The 16515-nt window shown below is 39.6% G+C and overlaps 2 protein-coding genes across 3 annotated transcripts in view; both read right to left on the bottom strand.

Annotated features, from left to right (window-relative positions):
• Positions 1-1105: 1105 nt before the first annotated feature.
• Positions 1106-6460, bottom strand: LOC148849149 (coatomer subunit alpha-1). The gene is made up of 4 exons (XM_088951178.1): positions 6061-6460; positions 5576-5820; positions 4620-5114; positions 1106-4476 (listed from the first exon to the last, which is right to left on the bottom strand). The coding sequence occupies exons 2-4, from the start codon at positions 5781-5783 to the stop codon at positions 1523-1525; spliced, it is 3657 nt and encodes a 1218-aa protein (XP_088807304.1). The 5' UTR covers positions 5784-5820; positions 6061-6460; the 3' UTR covers positions 1106-1522.
• A 7257-nt stretch (positions 6461-13717) lies between these two features.
• The window catches only part of LOC148849148 (uncharacterized), a 77025-nt gene continuing 74227 nt past the window's right edge, over positions 13718-16515 (bottom strand). For both annotated transcript variants that reach the window (XM_088952415.1, XM_088952416.1), the window contains exons 9-11: positions 16078-16125; positions 14189-14310; positions 13718-14102 (exon numbers count right to left, since the gene is read on the bottom strand). In XM_088952415.1, the coding sequence (XP_088808541.1) occupies positions 14001-14102; positions 14189-14310; positions 16078-16125 (272 nt within the window). In that variant the 3' untranslated portion in view covers positions 13718-14000. The remainder of the gene's footprint in view (positions 14103-14188; positions 14311-16077; positions 16126-16515) is intronic.

Raw genomic sequence — 16515 nt, 5'->3', positions numbered from 1 at the left:
GCCCGTATCAGATGATACGTATCATGCCGGTGGCTTCCTCATACACCCTACTGGGGGTGTATTGGGGTTCTAACCGGTTCAGGGGTGGAGGAACCTTAAACCAACCCTTCTGAACTGGTTTTGAAAAAAAAAATAAAAAAAGGGGTGAAAACACTATCGATGTCACCCGATACGCTCCTACCGATGTATCGAGCGTATCGATATTTTGAACCTTGCTCAAAACACAAATATAAAGATTTCAGTATGACTTGAGAAAAGATAAGAGAAACAAAGAAAAAAATACGTATTATATTTTTATTATATATAACATTATCGAGTCGGGCTTTTGAGAAAACTGTAAGTCCGGCCCAAAAAAAATCAGGGCCAGAGTTTTGAGCCTGAGCCCAAGCCCGCGAACCCAAAATCTTGTCCAAGCCTCAGTCCAGGCTGGCCCGTCAGGCTACCCAGCAAAAGGAAAATATTCTTCTGGGCACAAATTGACAATAGAACGAATTAGGTTTGCACTTTTATTTTTCATTTATCAGATGGATCTGATTATGACATGATATCCAATGCTTGCTAATTTTAGCGCAAGTGAGCTGCTTGGTGAATCACAATGCTTGTAGTTGAAACATGGTCATATTTGGCAGAGTAATGAGGGTTGCCGATCTGATACTATACAAATTACAAAGTGAGTTATATGCCACCATTAACAAAAATATCCAGTAAGTACCATGTAGCACGCTGTTGCAACTTGCAACCATGCGTACCCCTCCAAAACCTTAACCTCAAGAAGGACATGACAATTGACAAGGCACATTAATATCAGGTAAGAAACAAATAAATGGTATAACCAGTAGAAAAATCTGAAATCCACTGGAGTCGACAACTCAGTCACTTGGGACAACGCCATTTTTGCACTCCTCAAATCTCAAAGGAACCAAGACAATGACAAATTGGCTGGCTACATTTTGCACAGAAATTGAATGAAAATACGATTCTGGGTTCTGCGACATGATCGTGATCGGGACTGACTTCAACAAGTAATACTAACTTTAATATCAGGCATGCTACATTGTAATCAAAGAATTGAAATGAACTTTGGCTGCTGCTGTGAGAAAAAGGATAGTAAAAGGGTAAAAGTTCTATTACTACAACCAATTTAAAACCCCATCCACCAAACTCACAGGATGGAGTAAATTGCTTTCTGCACCTGCATACATTGACCAGTCGTCTTACCTATCACTGAACCTTTCAAGTGTCTTTTGCCATTCTTGTTCATGAACAACTAGCAAGAATGGCTAAAGTCAAAATTCTTAAATTGCTTATTACAGTGAAATCATAATTGTCGGAATTCAAAAGAAGAAATGAAAAAAAAAAAAGAAATAGAGGGGTAAAAGGAAAGAAAATAACCAAACAATTAACGAAACTGAACTCTTGCTTTTGAATATTCCTACCTTTGCCCGCAAAGATGAACAGCCAACATAATTGGTGCCACTACCAGCAGGAAAATTTTAAAAAGGCTCCTGATTCAGCAGCTCAATCATCTTTTCTGAGAAGGAGAACAGAGCAGGCCAGATGCATCTGCTCCAACAACTGCAAGCTCACAAACATTACAGAGCTGTCCCTCCTGGGCTGGCACAAACCGCGAACTGCAATATGGGCATGAGACATCCTTCTGCCCCCGGTATATTGGTACATATGTTGCCCCACAAACCACAAATGGGTTTCTGAAATCATAGTTCAATTGGCTGGCATCTTTCATGTTCCTCTCAGCTGCCTGCAGGACTTGCCTGGCCATCTTAGATTGGTTTTCAACAGTGGGGTTAGTCTCCAAAAGCCGTCTAGCAAAGTTTGCAGCTGTGCTGAGGTTCCCTGACTTGTAGCAAACAGTCATGGCATTCAACAATGCAAGCCTCAAATGAGGCATCTGAAGGTTGCAGTGGGTGAAGTAAGCAGCAAGTTCTTGCTGGCGTACTGGGTTGTCTTTAAGTTCCCTCCTCTTCAATTCCATCTTTAATCCCAGTACGTACTCTTTTGCTATGATAATAAGTTCCTTGACTTCATCTACCTCTCTCCTTGATTCAACAACAATCAGAGGAATGGCGTGCAGGATACTTAGGAAGAGGCGTAGAGCCTCGGTGAATTTCCCAGCTGTTGTTGCCTTGTACCCAGCCTTAAGCTTCTCTTCCAACTGGGAGAAGTTGAACACAAGTGCTGGTGGACTCCTCACATTAGGGCTGGCTGACTCATACCATCCTCCCTCAAGTGCCAGTGTTATCACTGGAGCTGAAGAAAAAGCACGTAGATGGGTATGGCTGCCAGTATGTAGATCAAGGAACATGGGCTTCAAAGGAGTGAAGTTCTTTATGCCTAGTTGCCTGCTCAATAAGCGCATAGCAGTATCAAAATTGCCAGCAGCTGCATGTTCACCAGCAAGAGACGACCTCTGGATCCAAATCTGGCTTACAGGCATGCCAGGGCTTGGGGCAACAAATACTGCAGAACGGGAGCCAACAGTAGCCTTTGGAGTAACAACCTCGGGTGGGAGCTCCAAATCCTCAAGGTCCCATCCACCCTCTTCCTCATTTTCTCCACACACTTCTCCATCCTCTACCTCCACAGCAATGTCACCATTCTGCATGCCATTTGCATCAACAATATCCAAGTCCTCACCCCAATCACCCTCAGCAGCCTCTTCATCATCTTCCTCTGCACCCCTCCCTGCATTATCCAGCCCACCCTCAAAGATACCTTTCATAACCCTCAACAAAGGCCAATCTCCTCCACAGAGAATAGGTGATGGAGGCATCAGAAGCGATGATACTCTCCCCTCTGGCAAGGTTGGAACATTATCTCCCAATTCAGCTGCAAGACGTTCAGCAACATCCTGGAGACCATGGACAGCAGCAGTAACATATGCAAGGGGCAAATGACCAGCATTCTCCAAAATTTTGACACGCTCCTTGACATCACCCAAGTACAGGGCATTATGAAATTGGCCCATCACATCATTTTTTATTTCAGCAATTCTCAGCATTTTAGACAGTTTGTCCATATTCCCTGTTACCAAATACAGGAAGGATAACCTCTCAAAGTTCTTTGTCCTCTGGTATGCATACTCTACAATACTCGCATTGCCCTGGCGCAAGGCCTCTACCCCCAACCTATACCAGTGGTCTTTCTCATCGATCTCCTTAGCTGAAGCAACAGCGATCTCAATGTTACCACTCTCAAGTGCCAAGTTGAATCGAGTTCTCTCATCTTTTACAAAATGAAGAGCAACTTCTGGGAAACCTTTCTGCTGCAAATAGGCAATCATGGCCTGCCCACAGAGCTGTGAGCTCCTGATCATGCTCATAACCTGATCATATCTCTTCTTTAAAAGGGAGAGCTTGAAAACATACTCTGTTGCATCAATTACTATTGTGCGGTTCTTTCCGTCCCGGTCCAAGCAAAATATGGTGTTGCCAGAAACCTTGGTAATGTATATTGGGACATCAAGGGTCCTGATGATCCCACTATCCCCATTAGGAAGGCAATACTTGATATGGTTCAGAGTTGTATATATGAAGACACCATTGTCATCCCAAGCTCCACTTTTTACACGGATGGTCTCGTGAAGAGTGCAACGATGCGTTAGTTTCTTACTAGCAATAATGATAGCATGTTTGCTCAGCAATGCAACAGACTCCATGTCATTTGACCAAACAACATACTTAACAAAAGGAGTCTGAAGATCACCCAGAACAAGTCTTTGCTGCAGGTCAAAGATGACCACTCTATCCTCTGCTCTGCACAACAGATTGCCAGTTCCAGCATAGAATATTGCATCTGTAGCAATAGGAAGTCCACTTTTCTTCACAACCTCATTCTTAAGGTTTTTAACCAATACTTGGTTGCTGCTCTTGTCGAGAACAGCAAACCTGTTTCGAGCCACAAATATGGCTGAACCTCCAATTCCTCTTTTTGCCTCTTGCACTGTATCACCCCTTCCAATGCTGTCTTTGGGTACAATATAAAGTTCATATGAACCCCCATCAGCATCTGAACATACCAAGACGGCATTTTCTGTGGGGCTATAAGACAAAGTCCTAGGGCCTTGGTTTAAGCTGGTGGAACCAGGCCGCCGTATTGGGATAACTTGGTTGTCCTTCTGAGTCGAGAATTCATATAAGCGCAGGAACCGGTCTTTGATGTAGTACAAATTATCACCACTCACAGAAAAAGCAGGTCGTTCTCTCTCCAACTTAAATACAATCATACCACTATCATGACCAGCTGCTAGAAGGTTCATCTCTGGATGAGCTGCAAGAATCCAGAAGCGATCATGCTCCCTACGGAAAGTCTGAACACCTGTCCGCTTTGTTACATCCCACACACGAATGCTTTTGTCCTCTGAATTTGACACAATAATGTCCTGCCTAGCATGGAACATCACACATGACACATTATTCATGTGTCCTCTCAATGTGTCAACTTCCCAAGCCTTTGTATCTGAAAAGAGAGGTTATTTCACTTCAGTTGTTGCTAGCATTCCACAAAGTTCTAAAATCAGATAAAGAAGAAAAGACTGAAGGCAAAATTGAAGAGTAACTTTTTTTTCTTTTGTTTTGAGGGGGGGTGGCTCACAACATTACCATTCATGCGCCAAAGTTTCACTTGGCGATCATCTGCTCCAGACACAATCAAAGGCAGGCTTGGATGGAATGCAGCCCAGTTGACTCCCCGATCATGCCCTTCTAGGACATATTTAACAACGGCATCAACACCACCAAACAAGTCTGTGTTCATTTGACTAAGCCGCAGAATGTCATCTGCAGGGGACACCGTCTTCTTTCGCAGAGCACCAATATCCCAAACACGAACAGTCTGATCTAATGATGCCGATACAACCAAATCCTCTTTAGGATGGAATGTGGCACACATGACATAATGGTTGTGTCCAGTTAATACAGAAATACAAGTGCGAGATTGCCAATTCCATATTCTGATGGTCTGATCATCACTTGCACTAACAATCCATGGGTACTCATTGTGAAATTGAACAGTGCGTATGTAATCCAGATGCCCAAGAAGAGTGAACAGACATCGATGCATCTTGTAATTCCAAACTTTAATCTTGTAATCGTCTCCTGCACAAGCCAGCATTTTTCTATAAAACAAAGACCAATGGCCTCTATAACCTTCCAGAAAGCAGATCAGGCATTCAGAAACACAACAATCACATCACAAAAGAACCAAAAATAATGCATAATGCTAAGGGCATTTTATGCATTCGTTAGAGTTTTGATTATTTATATAATTATCAACAACGAAATGCTAAATTTGGGTGTCAAAACAGGTAACCCATGCAATATAATGAAGAACAAGGAACAATTTCTGACACCTAGATCTATTCCTGCAATACCAATCAACAACTTGAGCAATAAATCCCATCAATGAATCTGCTTGAGATTTAAGATTAAAATGGAGGCAATTTAAGCAAATCCAACGCATTCACAAACAACGGGCCTTATAAGTAACTGTGATTGGAGAATTTACAAATGCATGGAAGACGAGAACCAAATGTTCACAGAATAGCAGAATTATGTACCTCCGGAGACAAAGAGCGGCTGAGATTTGTGGAAATGGACGCCACGAACAGGTCCATCGTGCTCGTCGAATCTATCTATAAGAGTACCCATCCTGTAATCCCAAAGCTGGATCACACCGCTATGAAGACTCGCAAGAATCCATGGTCTTTTACTGTGAAAACTGAGGCCTTTCACTCGATTACTCTTCGTTTCGAATTTCGTCAGCATCGTTTGCAATTAAATTTTAAACCCTAATGACTATGAACTGCATCGAAACATAAAACGAATTTCAGCACAACTTACTCAATCACGGAACACACTAACGCATACCCACAACCACTCCACAGATCAAACCAAGTTCAAAATTGTCAACCAGAACTTGTTTCAATAACCACCGTAACACTTTGATCCAGATGCCGCAGAGTACAAATCAGATACAGATCTACGAGGATGAATTTTTTCGAGATGACAAAAGATTTCAAGAAAATAGATGAAAATAATTTACCTCAGATCTGAGAAGGAGAAAGTCGGATCAAGCGGACCCTCTGGACGCCTCTGCAGTGGCCACAATCAACGGCAGAGAACGAAGAAAGAGGGAGAGTGAGTGAGGAACGGCGCGTAGGATAAGCAGAGGCAAGAGTGCCGGTTAAGAGGTACGTAGATCGGGAACCCTGAGAAGAGAGAGAGAGAGAGAGAGAGAGAGGCAAAGATTTTCAGTTCTCTGGCAGATCTAGCCTCGACTAGTATCCCTGTGTGTATGTTTGTATGTAAGAAAGAAGGAAAACGAGGCGGAGGATCAAAAATAAACGAGGCCAGGGAGATGATTTTTCTCCCTCTCTCTCTTTGTAAATTCACAGATCGAAGAGAAAGAGGGTACTGACACGCGAATTAAAAATGTTTTGGTTCCACCGTGTTAAGGTAGGCGATATTTAAAACTTCTCCGATCTACAAGCACTAAGGAATCTCTGTTGTCAATTTTTACCATTTAGACGGTCGTGATGCTCCGGAGTCGTCTTTCTTGGTCACAAAGGTGCTTATCTGAGAATGAGATATAGGATGGGATCATCAACGGTAGAGATGTGACTTATGGTGCTGTCAAGAGTGTTTTTTACCGTTGGATTGAAGGGAGAATTTTCCCCATTCAAACCCTTCACTCTTAAGAAAAAAGAAAATGTAATCCGAAATCAGATCGAAAATTGACCCGATCGGGTTAGGATAGGAAGAAATTGAGACTAGTACGTGGTCTTTGGTCCAACTGTTATTTTGATTTACTTTTGTCGTCAATCTCATCAAGTCAGTTAGCCAGAGGAGAGCTATTTCTCTTCTTGGAATTGGAATTTGGAAAAGAAGGGAGGGTGCTAAGAAATGGGCTGGCTTCGGAATTGGATATTGGAAATGGCAAAAACCCAATTCAAAATGACCCACATCGGCCCGAGGCTTTGTATCCGTGGTGTGGTGTCGGTGGGCCTTGTGCTGTTCCCAGCGAGGAATCTTATTTGTTGGCTTGGCCCTCCTCAATCCTCATTTTAATTTTTTAATTTTAGGGTCTGTTTGGTTCATAGGTGGAAGTAGAATTGGAATGGTCTATTATTATGGCCTAAAATTCAAATTGGAATCGGATTTGAAATCAAATAGAATGAAATTAGGCATGGTTTTTAAAACCAAATCGGACCGGTTGGATCAAAAAACCGTCGGATTTGAAATCCGTTTTTCCCTAAAATCAGATTTTCTCCAAAAAACAGTTGATTTTGGTCAGCAACCGTTGACCCAGGTAGTTAACCATTCAAATGGTTTTGCAAATTGGACCCCTGACCGGTTCAGTCTCCGAGTCAATTTGCAAATTGGGTGGATTGGGCCAGGTTTATGGTCATCCCAAGTCCATGCCCGAATTGAGCATGAAGTCAAGCCTGAGTCAGCATACATTATAATTCGATGCATTCGGGTTGGGTTTGGGATATTGGTAGCTATCTATATGGACACTTTCCTGTCTCGAATGCATCTTGTGGTTCCACCAAACCGCAATCAATTTACGGTAGACGCTACTTCCTGGATCCACCAACTATTGCTTATGTTGGTTGAGCGGTTATAAAAATCGAACAAATATGGTTTGATCTTAAGGTGCTATGATATCATACGTTAGGTTGTTCCACCAGAACCTCCAATTTCTGGTGGAGCTATGATATCGAACAAATATGTATGTATGTATGAATGTGTATAATCAGGCTAAGTTCAAGTTGGGATAAGATTAAGCTAGACTTGGGCTAGCTAAGAGCAAGGCTAAGGCCCAACCCAAAAAATAAAAAGGCCTAAATTCTTGGGCCCAAACCCACCCTAGGGATCGAAAATCTAAGCTCAAATGAGCTCTTATTGTTGGGGTAGGAAACTAATGTGCTGTGGATAGATTTTTATAAAGTACTTTTGTACGTAGAAAGTACAAATTTATGAAAAACGTGATGTAGCATTTATATTATATGCTTTATACTTTTGTTTTCATACTTTTTAAAAGTATGAAAAATCCTAAAAGCATGAAATCGGTTTTTCATACTTCATGTTTTTTTAGTGCTTCCATTTTCATGTTTTTTTAGTGGTCACAATTTGATAAAATTCTCAACCCTACCTCTGCTTGCCTCACAGAAATCATGAATGAGCATGCTTTTGCCAAATAGAAAATGGTACTTTTGTTTTGGAAGGGACACTTCTCAATTTTTTTACCCAAATGGTTTTCAAAGAAAAAATACCAAAGTAAAAGTATTTTATGTACTTTGTACTTTGGCATTTTAAAAAGTACAAAAGTAGAAGTCTATCCAAATAGGCCCTAATTTAGTAAGACAATTTTTAGGTTTAGGCCAACATATTGTATTATCATTTATCATTTTTTGTCCACTGCCTAGAGGCATTCATGTAGAATTGGGGATGAATCTTGTTTGCCTATAATCAACTAGTGGTGTTTTTCTTTTCTTTTCTTTTCTTTTTTAAGTTATATATAGGGATGCAATTTCTACCCCACCTGGTGGGAGCCCACCTCAATGGACTAGGTTTTTTGAGTTCACATCTCCACCCCACAATGCCCCACAAGACATCCTCACCGTGAATTGAGTACATCTCCCAATGATAGTACCAGTCTTGATGATGTCACCATAGGGAGATGTTCCCAATACACGACGGAGATGTGCTATGGGACATTGTGGGGCGGAGATGTGATCTCGGGTTTTTTTGCTTGAAAGATGGGTTTTGGGATTCTACCACTCGTATGGGTATGAGTAGGCTAAACCCAATCTTCCCTGACCTACATATTGTTGGAAATCATATATAACTTTATGTATTTGATGTTGAATTTAATAATATTTTGAATTTTATGTGAAAGATAATTGATATTTTGTATGTTTTTTACATGTTGTAATCAAATAATTGGAAATCTTGTTGTTTGTTTATGTTATTTTACTATTTATTGCTTATATATAACAAGAAATACTAAGAAATTAGATGTGGATTCTAAACCCAATCCGTCCTACACTTTAATGCAAGAAGGATAGGGTCAAAGAGGGTTTTGCATTTTCGTGTGTAGAAAAAGTTTGGATTTTCAAAACCCAACCCATTATGAGTTTTGGAGTAGGTATGAATTGAGAGGCTTAAGGAGGCAGGTGGAGTATAGAATTTACAAAACCCAAAACCACCCTGTTGCTATCACTAATTATCTAAAAAAAAATTAAGAGTAAAGCACCCTAATTATCTACCAAAAAACTTAAGAATAAAGCACTTTAAATAGTTGAACCAACCAGATTTTTCAAAGAAATAATGCATAAACAGGATGATGTATTCGAGACCACATCTCCACCCTACAGCACATCCCTGCCCTGTATTGGGAACATCTCCCGATGATGACATTATTGTGACTGATACTATCATCGAGAGATGTTCCTGATACATGGCGAGAATGTGCTGTGGGGTGGAGATATGAACTCGATGTATTCATGTCTCACCATGACAGAAAGTAGCTGAGACGTCATTGGTAATGAATACCTACTAAGTTTATATTGACAATTGAAGCAAATGCCTATATGTTACTTGGGGATTCGTTACATTTTAGCATTTTTCATTGTTGAACCAAATTGTTGATGTGGCAAGTTACTTAAAGGCAAAAAGTAGAAAAGGCCATTATACCAAACACCTTCAAAAGTTACACCTGGTGAGTGATTACTATTACAGTATTACTACATCACTAAAAATACTAAAAAAATAGTCATTTTTACTTTTCAAAATTAATGGCATGTTGGTCTTCTTTTTAAACTAAATGAAATTCTATCAAAGACCATATGGCTGTGTTTGGTTGTAGTGCAAATTTTGGTCTCACTTTGGTTTTGCTTTTGTTTGTTTGTAATTATCATTTGCATTTTTATCTGATACAAAGTTTATATTTTTTATTATTTTTTTTTGCACTTATTGGTAGTGCAAATTTTGCATCCCAGAAATTAATACAAAATTCACACCACTTTCATTTTATCTCAGTTCTTTCTCGGAAGGGGAGATCGGAGACCACATCATCTTGCACCCAACCTTATTACAAGGCAGGTGACCTTCCTACCTTATTACCACATCATGCTTGGAGGTCATTTCATTTTACTTCCTATTGTACTTCTGACAAAATAAATAAGATAGCCAAATCTGGAACAAAAGTAAATCAGCATTTATACAATCCTTTTGTACTCTCATTATCCCATACATTTACACTAGTGCAAATGAAATTTGTACTGCAATCAAACACAGTCTAAACACAAAGGTCCGTTTAATTGTATAAATGCTGTTTGGCATGTAGGTGGATTACTTGTTTTAGAAATAGATTTTTAATCCACTTCAATAAGGACCAGTGTGGTGGCTGAGTTGAAAATTCATTTCAGCTGCTTCAAAAAAATGGTTGCATGACAACTAAATAGAGTTCTCTAACCAAGCTGTCTTATATTGAGACCATCTAATAAGGACAGAAGCTATTACATTTCAATTAAAGCTGTAAAGTGGGCCATGCTGCCCACAATATATATATATATATATATATATTTTTTTTTTTTTTCAAAACAGGCACAATACATATTAATATATAGTAAAACATTAATGGGTATATAGGCATACAAATTTTTATTTTCAAATTCATTATATTATTTTATTCTAATTCGATAGTATTTTTTCAATTTTTTGTTGATCTTATTAATTTATTCTATCTTTTTATATTTTTATTTTTTAAATAATTGTACCAATCAATGACAGCCCACTCCCCTCTCAGAGGATTTGTGCCAAGCAGACATAGCCCACATGTCAGCACGGCCCAGCCTGCAAAAGTGCACTCCCAAGGCCCAATAAATCCTCCAGCTCAGCGGCTTCAACCCTTAAAATAGCCCCTGATCGAATTCAGATCGGTGCCCACCGAACGCGCCTCACATACACATCTCAGCGTTCATTGGAAACATCTCCTTATCATGGGGAAATGTTCCCAACACATGGCTGGGATGGGCAGTGGGGCGCCGATGCAAATTCCCTCCGATCGTCACAATTAAGCTGTGTTTGGTTTGATAGAAAATAAAAATTCCCCTCAATTTTCTGCTTCGCTCTTATATTCCGTCGAATCAAAGTAACATCAGATTAATTGTTTGTGTGGGCATATAAACATGTGCTTCATCAATTTTTGATAAATCAATTTAGTAGAAGATGATAAACCATTCTGAATGATAAATCTAATCGTGGAATCAGACAAAGAAAATTCTTCGACAAAAACTACAGGAAAAGCGTAATAACAATTCCAACAAATAATACAGATCTATCAGCAGGCGGAAGTTGAAGTCTCCGTCTCTCAATTGGACTTGGATTCGGATTTTTCCTGGGAATCGTTTCTGTAGCGATTATTATAATCTTCCAGCTCTTCGTAGTACACATCCCAGACGCATCGAACGCACCCACTACCGCAGCAATCACCGGGCAATGGCTTTTCCGGCGGCGGAGGAATTTTTTCAGCCGCCCCTTTGTTCTCATCCTTGGCATCGTTTCTCTCAATCAGCATATCTTGTTTATTCTTCTTCGCCGCATCAGCCATCTCTGCTTCCACCCCCCGAATCCGATTGTGGTGGTGGAGGTGACGATGATGAAGGTATCCGCGCGGGAGGCAACAAAAAGCCCTTAGATTTCGATATGGAAAGGGAATGGTATTGACAGCCTTCAAAGCCACCTCTCCTCCGGCTCCTCCATCTCTAAGTATAAGGGTCGGGCCTAACTTCATGACCAATTCTTCGATATCTAGTATCTTTTGTTTGTGTATTCGTCGAGAAGCTGCAACGAAGCGGAGATATTCCATCGTGCATCGCAATATATTCCATAAAAACTAAAAATCGGAGAATCAGACCTATCTAAGAACTTATAAATTCGTCAATCTCGAATGGGGCCCATACCATAGACCCCATACCCATAGTCAATTTGACCATGCGTCCAATCAAGAGCCCTACATTATCACTGCTATCTGCAATATTAGGGCCTGTTTGGTTTACCGGAGACCATGCGTCCAATCAAGAGCCCATACGTTATCACTGCTATCTGCCAATATTAGCGCCTGTTTGGTTTACTAGAATAGGAATTGGAGTAACCGACTGTTTGATTGGACAGAATCGAAAGCCCATTCTCATTACGCCATTCCCTCCCCTTCCATTAGAATGAAATCCCATTCCAACTAATATAGATTTAGATTCTTATTTATGTCTGAAATCCATGGTTTTTTAAAATGAATCGGTGACCGAACCGGTCAAGGGTTCGGTTACTGGTTCAAATGGTCCAATCGTTCAATTCAAACGGCCAACCTGTTTTAACAAAAAAAATTAAAATATTAAAAAACGGTCAAAACCATTCGAACGATTAACCAGCCAGTTCAACGGTTTACTGACCAAAATCAATGGTTTTTGGGGAAAAAACAATTTTAGAGGAAAATGGACCCCGTTTTTCTGGTCCGACCGTCTGATCCAGTCCGATGAAAACAGTGCTGAAATCTGAATGAATCAGACAATGAGAATAGTTTATTCTGATTCAAATTTTAAGGGATTTTGATTCTGATTCCGGTTCCAATTCTAACTGTCAACCCAACAGACCCTTAGATTTCCACAAATTGAATAATCTGATCGATCCAGACCTACATTTGTACTGAACCCAATCATGTGGTGGTCAGTTCGAGCAGAAGCTCCTCCAAATGGCTAATGCACTGGACCCGGAGTGCTGAATTTTTGGACTGGATTTGGCCATTGAGTGGACCAAATGCATTGATTGAAGTACCAGGACATCGCTACATTCCATAATCCTTGATGGGAAAGTAATGACTGAAAAAAAATATTATTCATTTTGATTTTTCCCAAATCCCAAGTCATTTTCCAAACAACAAGCAGAGATTGATTTTCTAATTCATATCTTGCTTGCAATGTTATCATTTATTTTTGTTGAGGCTTATTTTTCAAAACCAAAACAACTAAAGTAGGATTTACTTTCATATTGAGTATGATGATTTGTTAAGGGAATCAGTCGTTTTCCTTCATTTCATGTGCAACCAACCAAAGCGATCGTGTACTTGAAATTTTTACTTTTCAAAAATGCCCTTAGACAAATTCTCAAACAAAGGTCATCTGTACAGTGCAGTAGTGCTCAACCATGGGATCCCAATAATTTTGCAAAGAGTCTATTGACCATTTCCCGTGCTCCTACTGCGTCTACTATGTTCTTTTGCTTGAAACATAACTATTCAATCAACTATGAACGTCCTATGACAAGAATACTTCCACGTCCTAACTCACTAACATTATGCATTCTACATATATACACAGCAACTCCTGTATTTCAGTCAATTTTGAAATCTCTGTTTCACCAAGAATAATGTATCGAGATAGGATTAAGCTATTGCAGGCTGTGGAACTAATAATATTATAATAACACTCCACACCAATCATAAAATGCATGGGGCCCACAACCATTCAACTTCCGTGTGGCTGTGTGAGCCCCATAAGTTTCGTCAGTGGCGTGGGGCATTATCATTGGTTCAGCTAATCCGAATGCCTTTATTTCTGACATACTGGTTGGGAAAAAATTAGCAAAAAAATAGCAACACAAAAAACAGGGCACTTTTTTGGAGGAATGCAATAAACAGATGGCTAATAATAATCTCTTGCAACTTTGCTGCATATGAAACATCATCAGCTAATCAGTAATCACCTGTATTGCTTATATAATACAAATATGGAGTGATTTCCAACAAATGGATTCTCCAAGAAAAATGGATACATATTTTCTCAACTAAGTTCCTGGCCCACTGCCTCCTTGATAGTGTGTAATTCATCTTCCAAAATTTTAAGACAATTCACTTTCACATTCAAATTACAGAACAATTGCAAGGCCTTGGCCTGTCTGGCATTCGATTCCAAACTGTGTATATCATTGTGTTTTACCTTGAAGTATTTGGATGATTTCCTCTGTTCTTGATTGGATACCTTTTACATACTCAACCAGAATACGCTGCTGGTATGATCCCCCTTCCTGCACCCAAAAAAAGAAAGTTACAACAACATCAACAATGCAGGAGCATTTGAAATTGCTGTAACCTGATTGTTGAATGGTCTTACTGTTCGGATCAAAATCCGCTCAATTCGTTTCTTAATGACAGCATAGAATTGATCTGGGGAAACTTCTCCTTTGCCAACAGTGAGACCATTTATCAGCAGCCTATTCCATTCTTCCTCAGGTGCTGCAGCACAAATAGAAAAAGAAAAAGATGGTTGTTTAGCAACACCATGGAAGAACCTCATCCAGTTGGATCATCATCATAATCACATAAGCCTTATCCCAACTATATGGGGTTGGTTACATGAATCCTGTGTAGCCATTCCACTCTAGGTAATGGCACATCCATTATTAAATAATGGGCGCTTAAATCATTTCTTACTACTTCGACCCATGTCCTTTTTGGTCTGCCCCTAGCCCTTTAGCCCCTTCAACTTGTAACAGATTGCTTTTTCTTATGGCTGCTGTAGGTGGTCTTCTATGCATCTGAGCAAACGATCTTAGTGTACTTTCTCTCATTTTATCACCTATTAGAGATACTCCTAGGTTCCTCCGAATGGCTTCAGTTTTGACCCTATCATTTCTAGTTTTTCCACTCGTCCATCTCAGCATATGCATTTCTGTCACACTCATTTTTTTGGACATGTTTCTTGACTACCCAACATTCTGCTCCATACCCCTCATCCAGTTACACACATTATTAACGTTGATGAGAAAAGTAATTCTATGATTACACCAGACAAACCGTAAACACAGTCGATGAATGGCTAGAAGTTCTTGAACGCATTCCAGATCTTTTGATAAACAAGGAAATTTTCAAAACCAAGTTCTGATCCAACGCCATGATTCAAGCTGTCCCATCCATCACATGTTTGGTTCAAATATATACATGCACGTAGAATCATTATGTATGGCTCATTTTTTCCCTCACTAGTTTTCCATAAGAGAACAATAAAAAAACATCACTTCCTGCACGAGGCTCATGCTAATATTAATATAGATAGGTTAACCCTTTGGTCCACCTAGGTACTACCTTGTTCTTCATCAAAAGATAAGGCCTTAAGCCCTTGGTAGTTTAGAGGGGGTAATTTCTGATCCAACCCATATAACCCACCCAAGTCACCTACCTAGGTTAGAAATGGGTTGAATCATCCATTTGATTGATTTATGGGATGGGCTAGGTTGGGTAAGTTGTATGCATTGAGTCAACTTCAAATGAGATAGATTGGAGCTTGCATCTGGCTTGATTGAGTTGGGTTACAGTGGGTGGGTGAAGGTTGGGTTGGGTGCACGCTCTTAGCGTCTATTTAGATAGGTGTTAAATGAGTTGATGGGTTAAATGGGTGGGTTGTACCACAACCTACACACCACCCGTCCAAACCCAGCCAATCTCTGCCTCTACTGGTATATTTATGGATATGCAACATCAGTTTCAACTTCTAAAACACAATACAGAAAGGAGAAAAGAATTTATAAAAAAAGTTCACCTACCAAAAAGAACTGATAAGATGAAACATCCAGTTCAGGGAAATTCTCTAAAAGTTCTGCCTTAGTGATTACTGTGTGTATTTTGTAGCATGTGTTACCCAGCACAAGGTAAGCAAAGAATGGTCCCATGACTTCTGGTTAAATCCAAATCTTAATTGCTATGGAGTTCAATATCTAATGCCAATTTATAGGAGCTAGGTTTTCCTTCACACCCACCAAGAGAAAATGCCAAATGGACAGCTTCTGTGGGAAGAAAATTATGACTGAAATTGGAATTAACTCAATGGATCAATGCCAAGTTTCCATGGATAGATAAACCACACAAACAAGTAATGGGTGAAAAGAGAACATTTTATTTATATAAAAGCTGACAATGCAGGCCACTTGTTAATTTGACAAGTTTACATTCTTCTGAAACTAGTCAACTTAATAGTTTAGAGTAGAACTTTGACAGAAATAGTACCTCTGATTATGTTCTCAAGAAACTCCTCAGCCTTTAAAACTTTACTTCCTGTTCCAGAAATATAAACTGAGACTACCAATCCATAGTAAACAGTTTAACAAATAAAAACTACCTATCTTGCTTAATCCAAAAGAAATTTACATGTGGGCAAGTGACCAAGCTACAAGTATTGGATGATAAAATGTATGATTAGGAGGCGAAAAGTTATTGCTTGCATTAATAATTCATCTGAGAGAATGAAAAGAAAATGGGAAATCTGTAGGATAACATTTCAACATTAATAATTATACAGCACCCTTTACATTTTAAACTTAATAATCAGCAAAAGACAAAAATGGGAAAGATCGCAAATGCAAAATCTAAGAAACAAAGTTAAACTATACACAACAACATTATCGTTTATATCATTCCTTTCCTACTAGTTTTAGAACTTGTCAT

Source organism: Nelumbo lutea, chromosome 6, assembly GCF_056320005.1.
Source record: "Nelumbo lutea isolate HS-2025 chromosome 6, American lotus-T2T, whole genome shotgun sequence".
In the NCBI taxonomy this organism is placed as follows: Eukaryota; Viridiplantae; Streptophyta; class Magnoliopsida; order Proteales; family Nelumbonaceae; genus Nelumbo; species Nelumbo lutea.
This window is presented reverse-complemented; position numbering and strand designations above follow the sequence as displayed.

Coding starts and splice junctions, on each gene's coding strand:
- LOC148849149 (XM_088951178.1), bottom strand. CDS start 5,783: ATGCTGACGAAATTCGAAACGAAGAGTAATCGAGTGAAAGGCCTCAGT. Junction 5,115..5,575: donor GCCGCTCTTTGTCTCCGGAG/GTACATAATTCT, acceptor TGGCTTGTGCAG/GAGACGATTACAAGATTAAA. Junction 4,477..4,619: donor GAAACTTTGGCGCATGAATG/GTAATGTTGTGA, acceptor CTCTCTTTTCAG/ATACAAAGGCTTGGGAAGTT.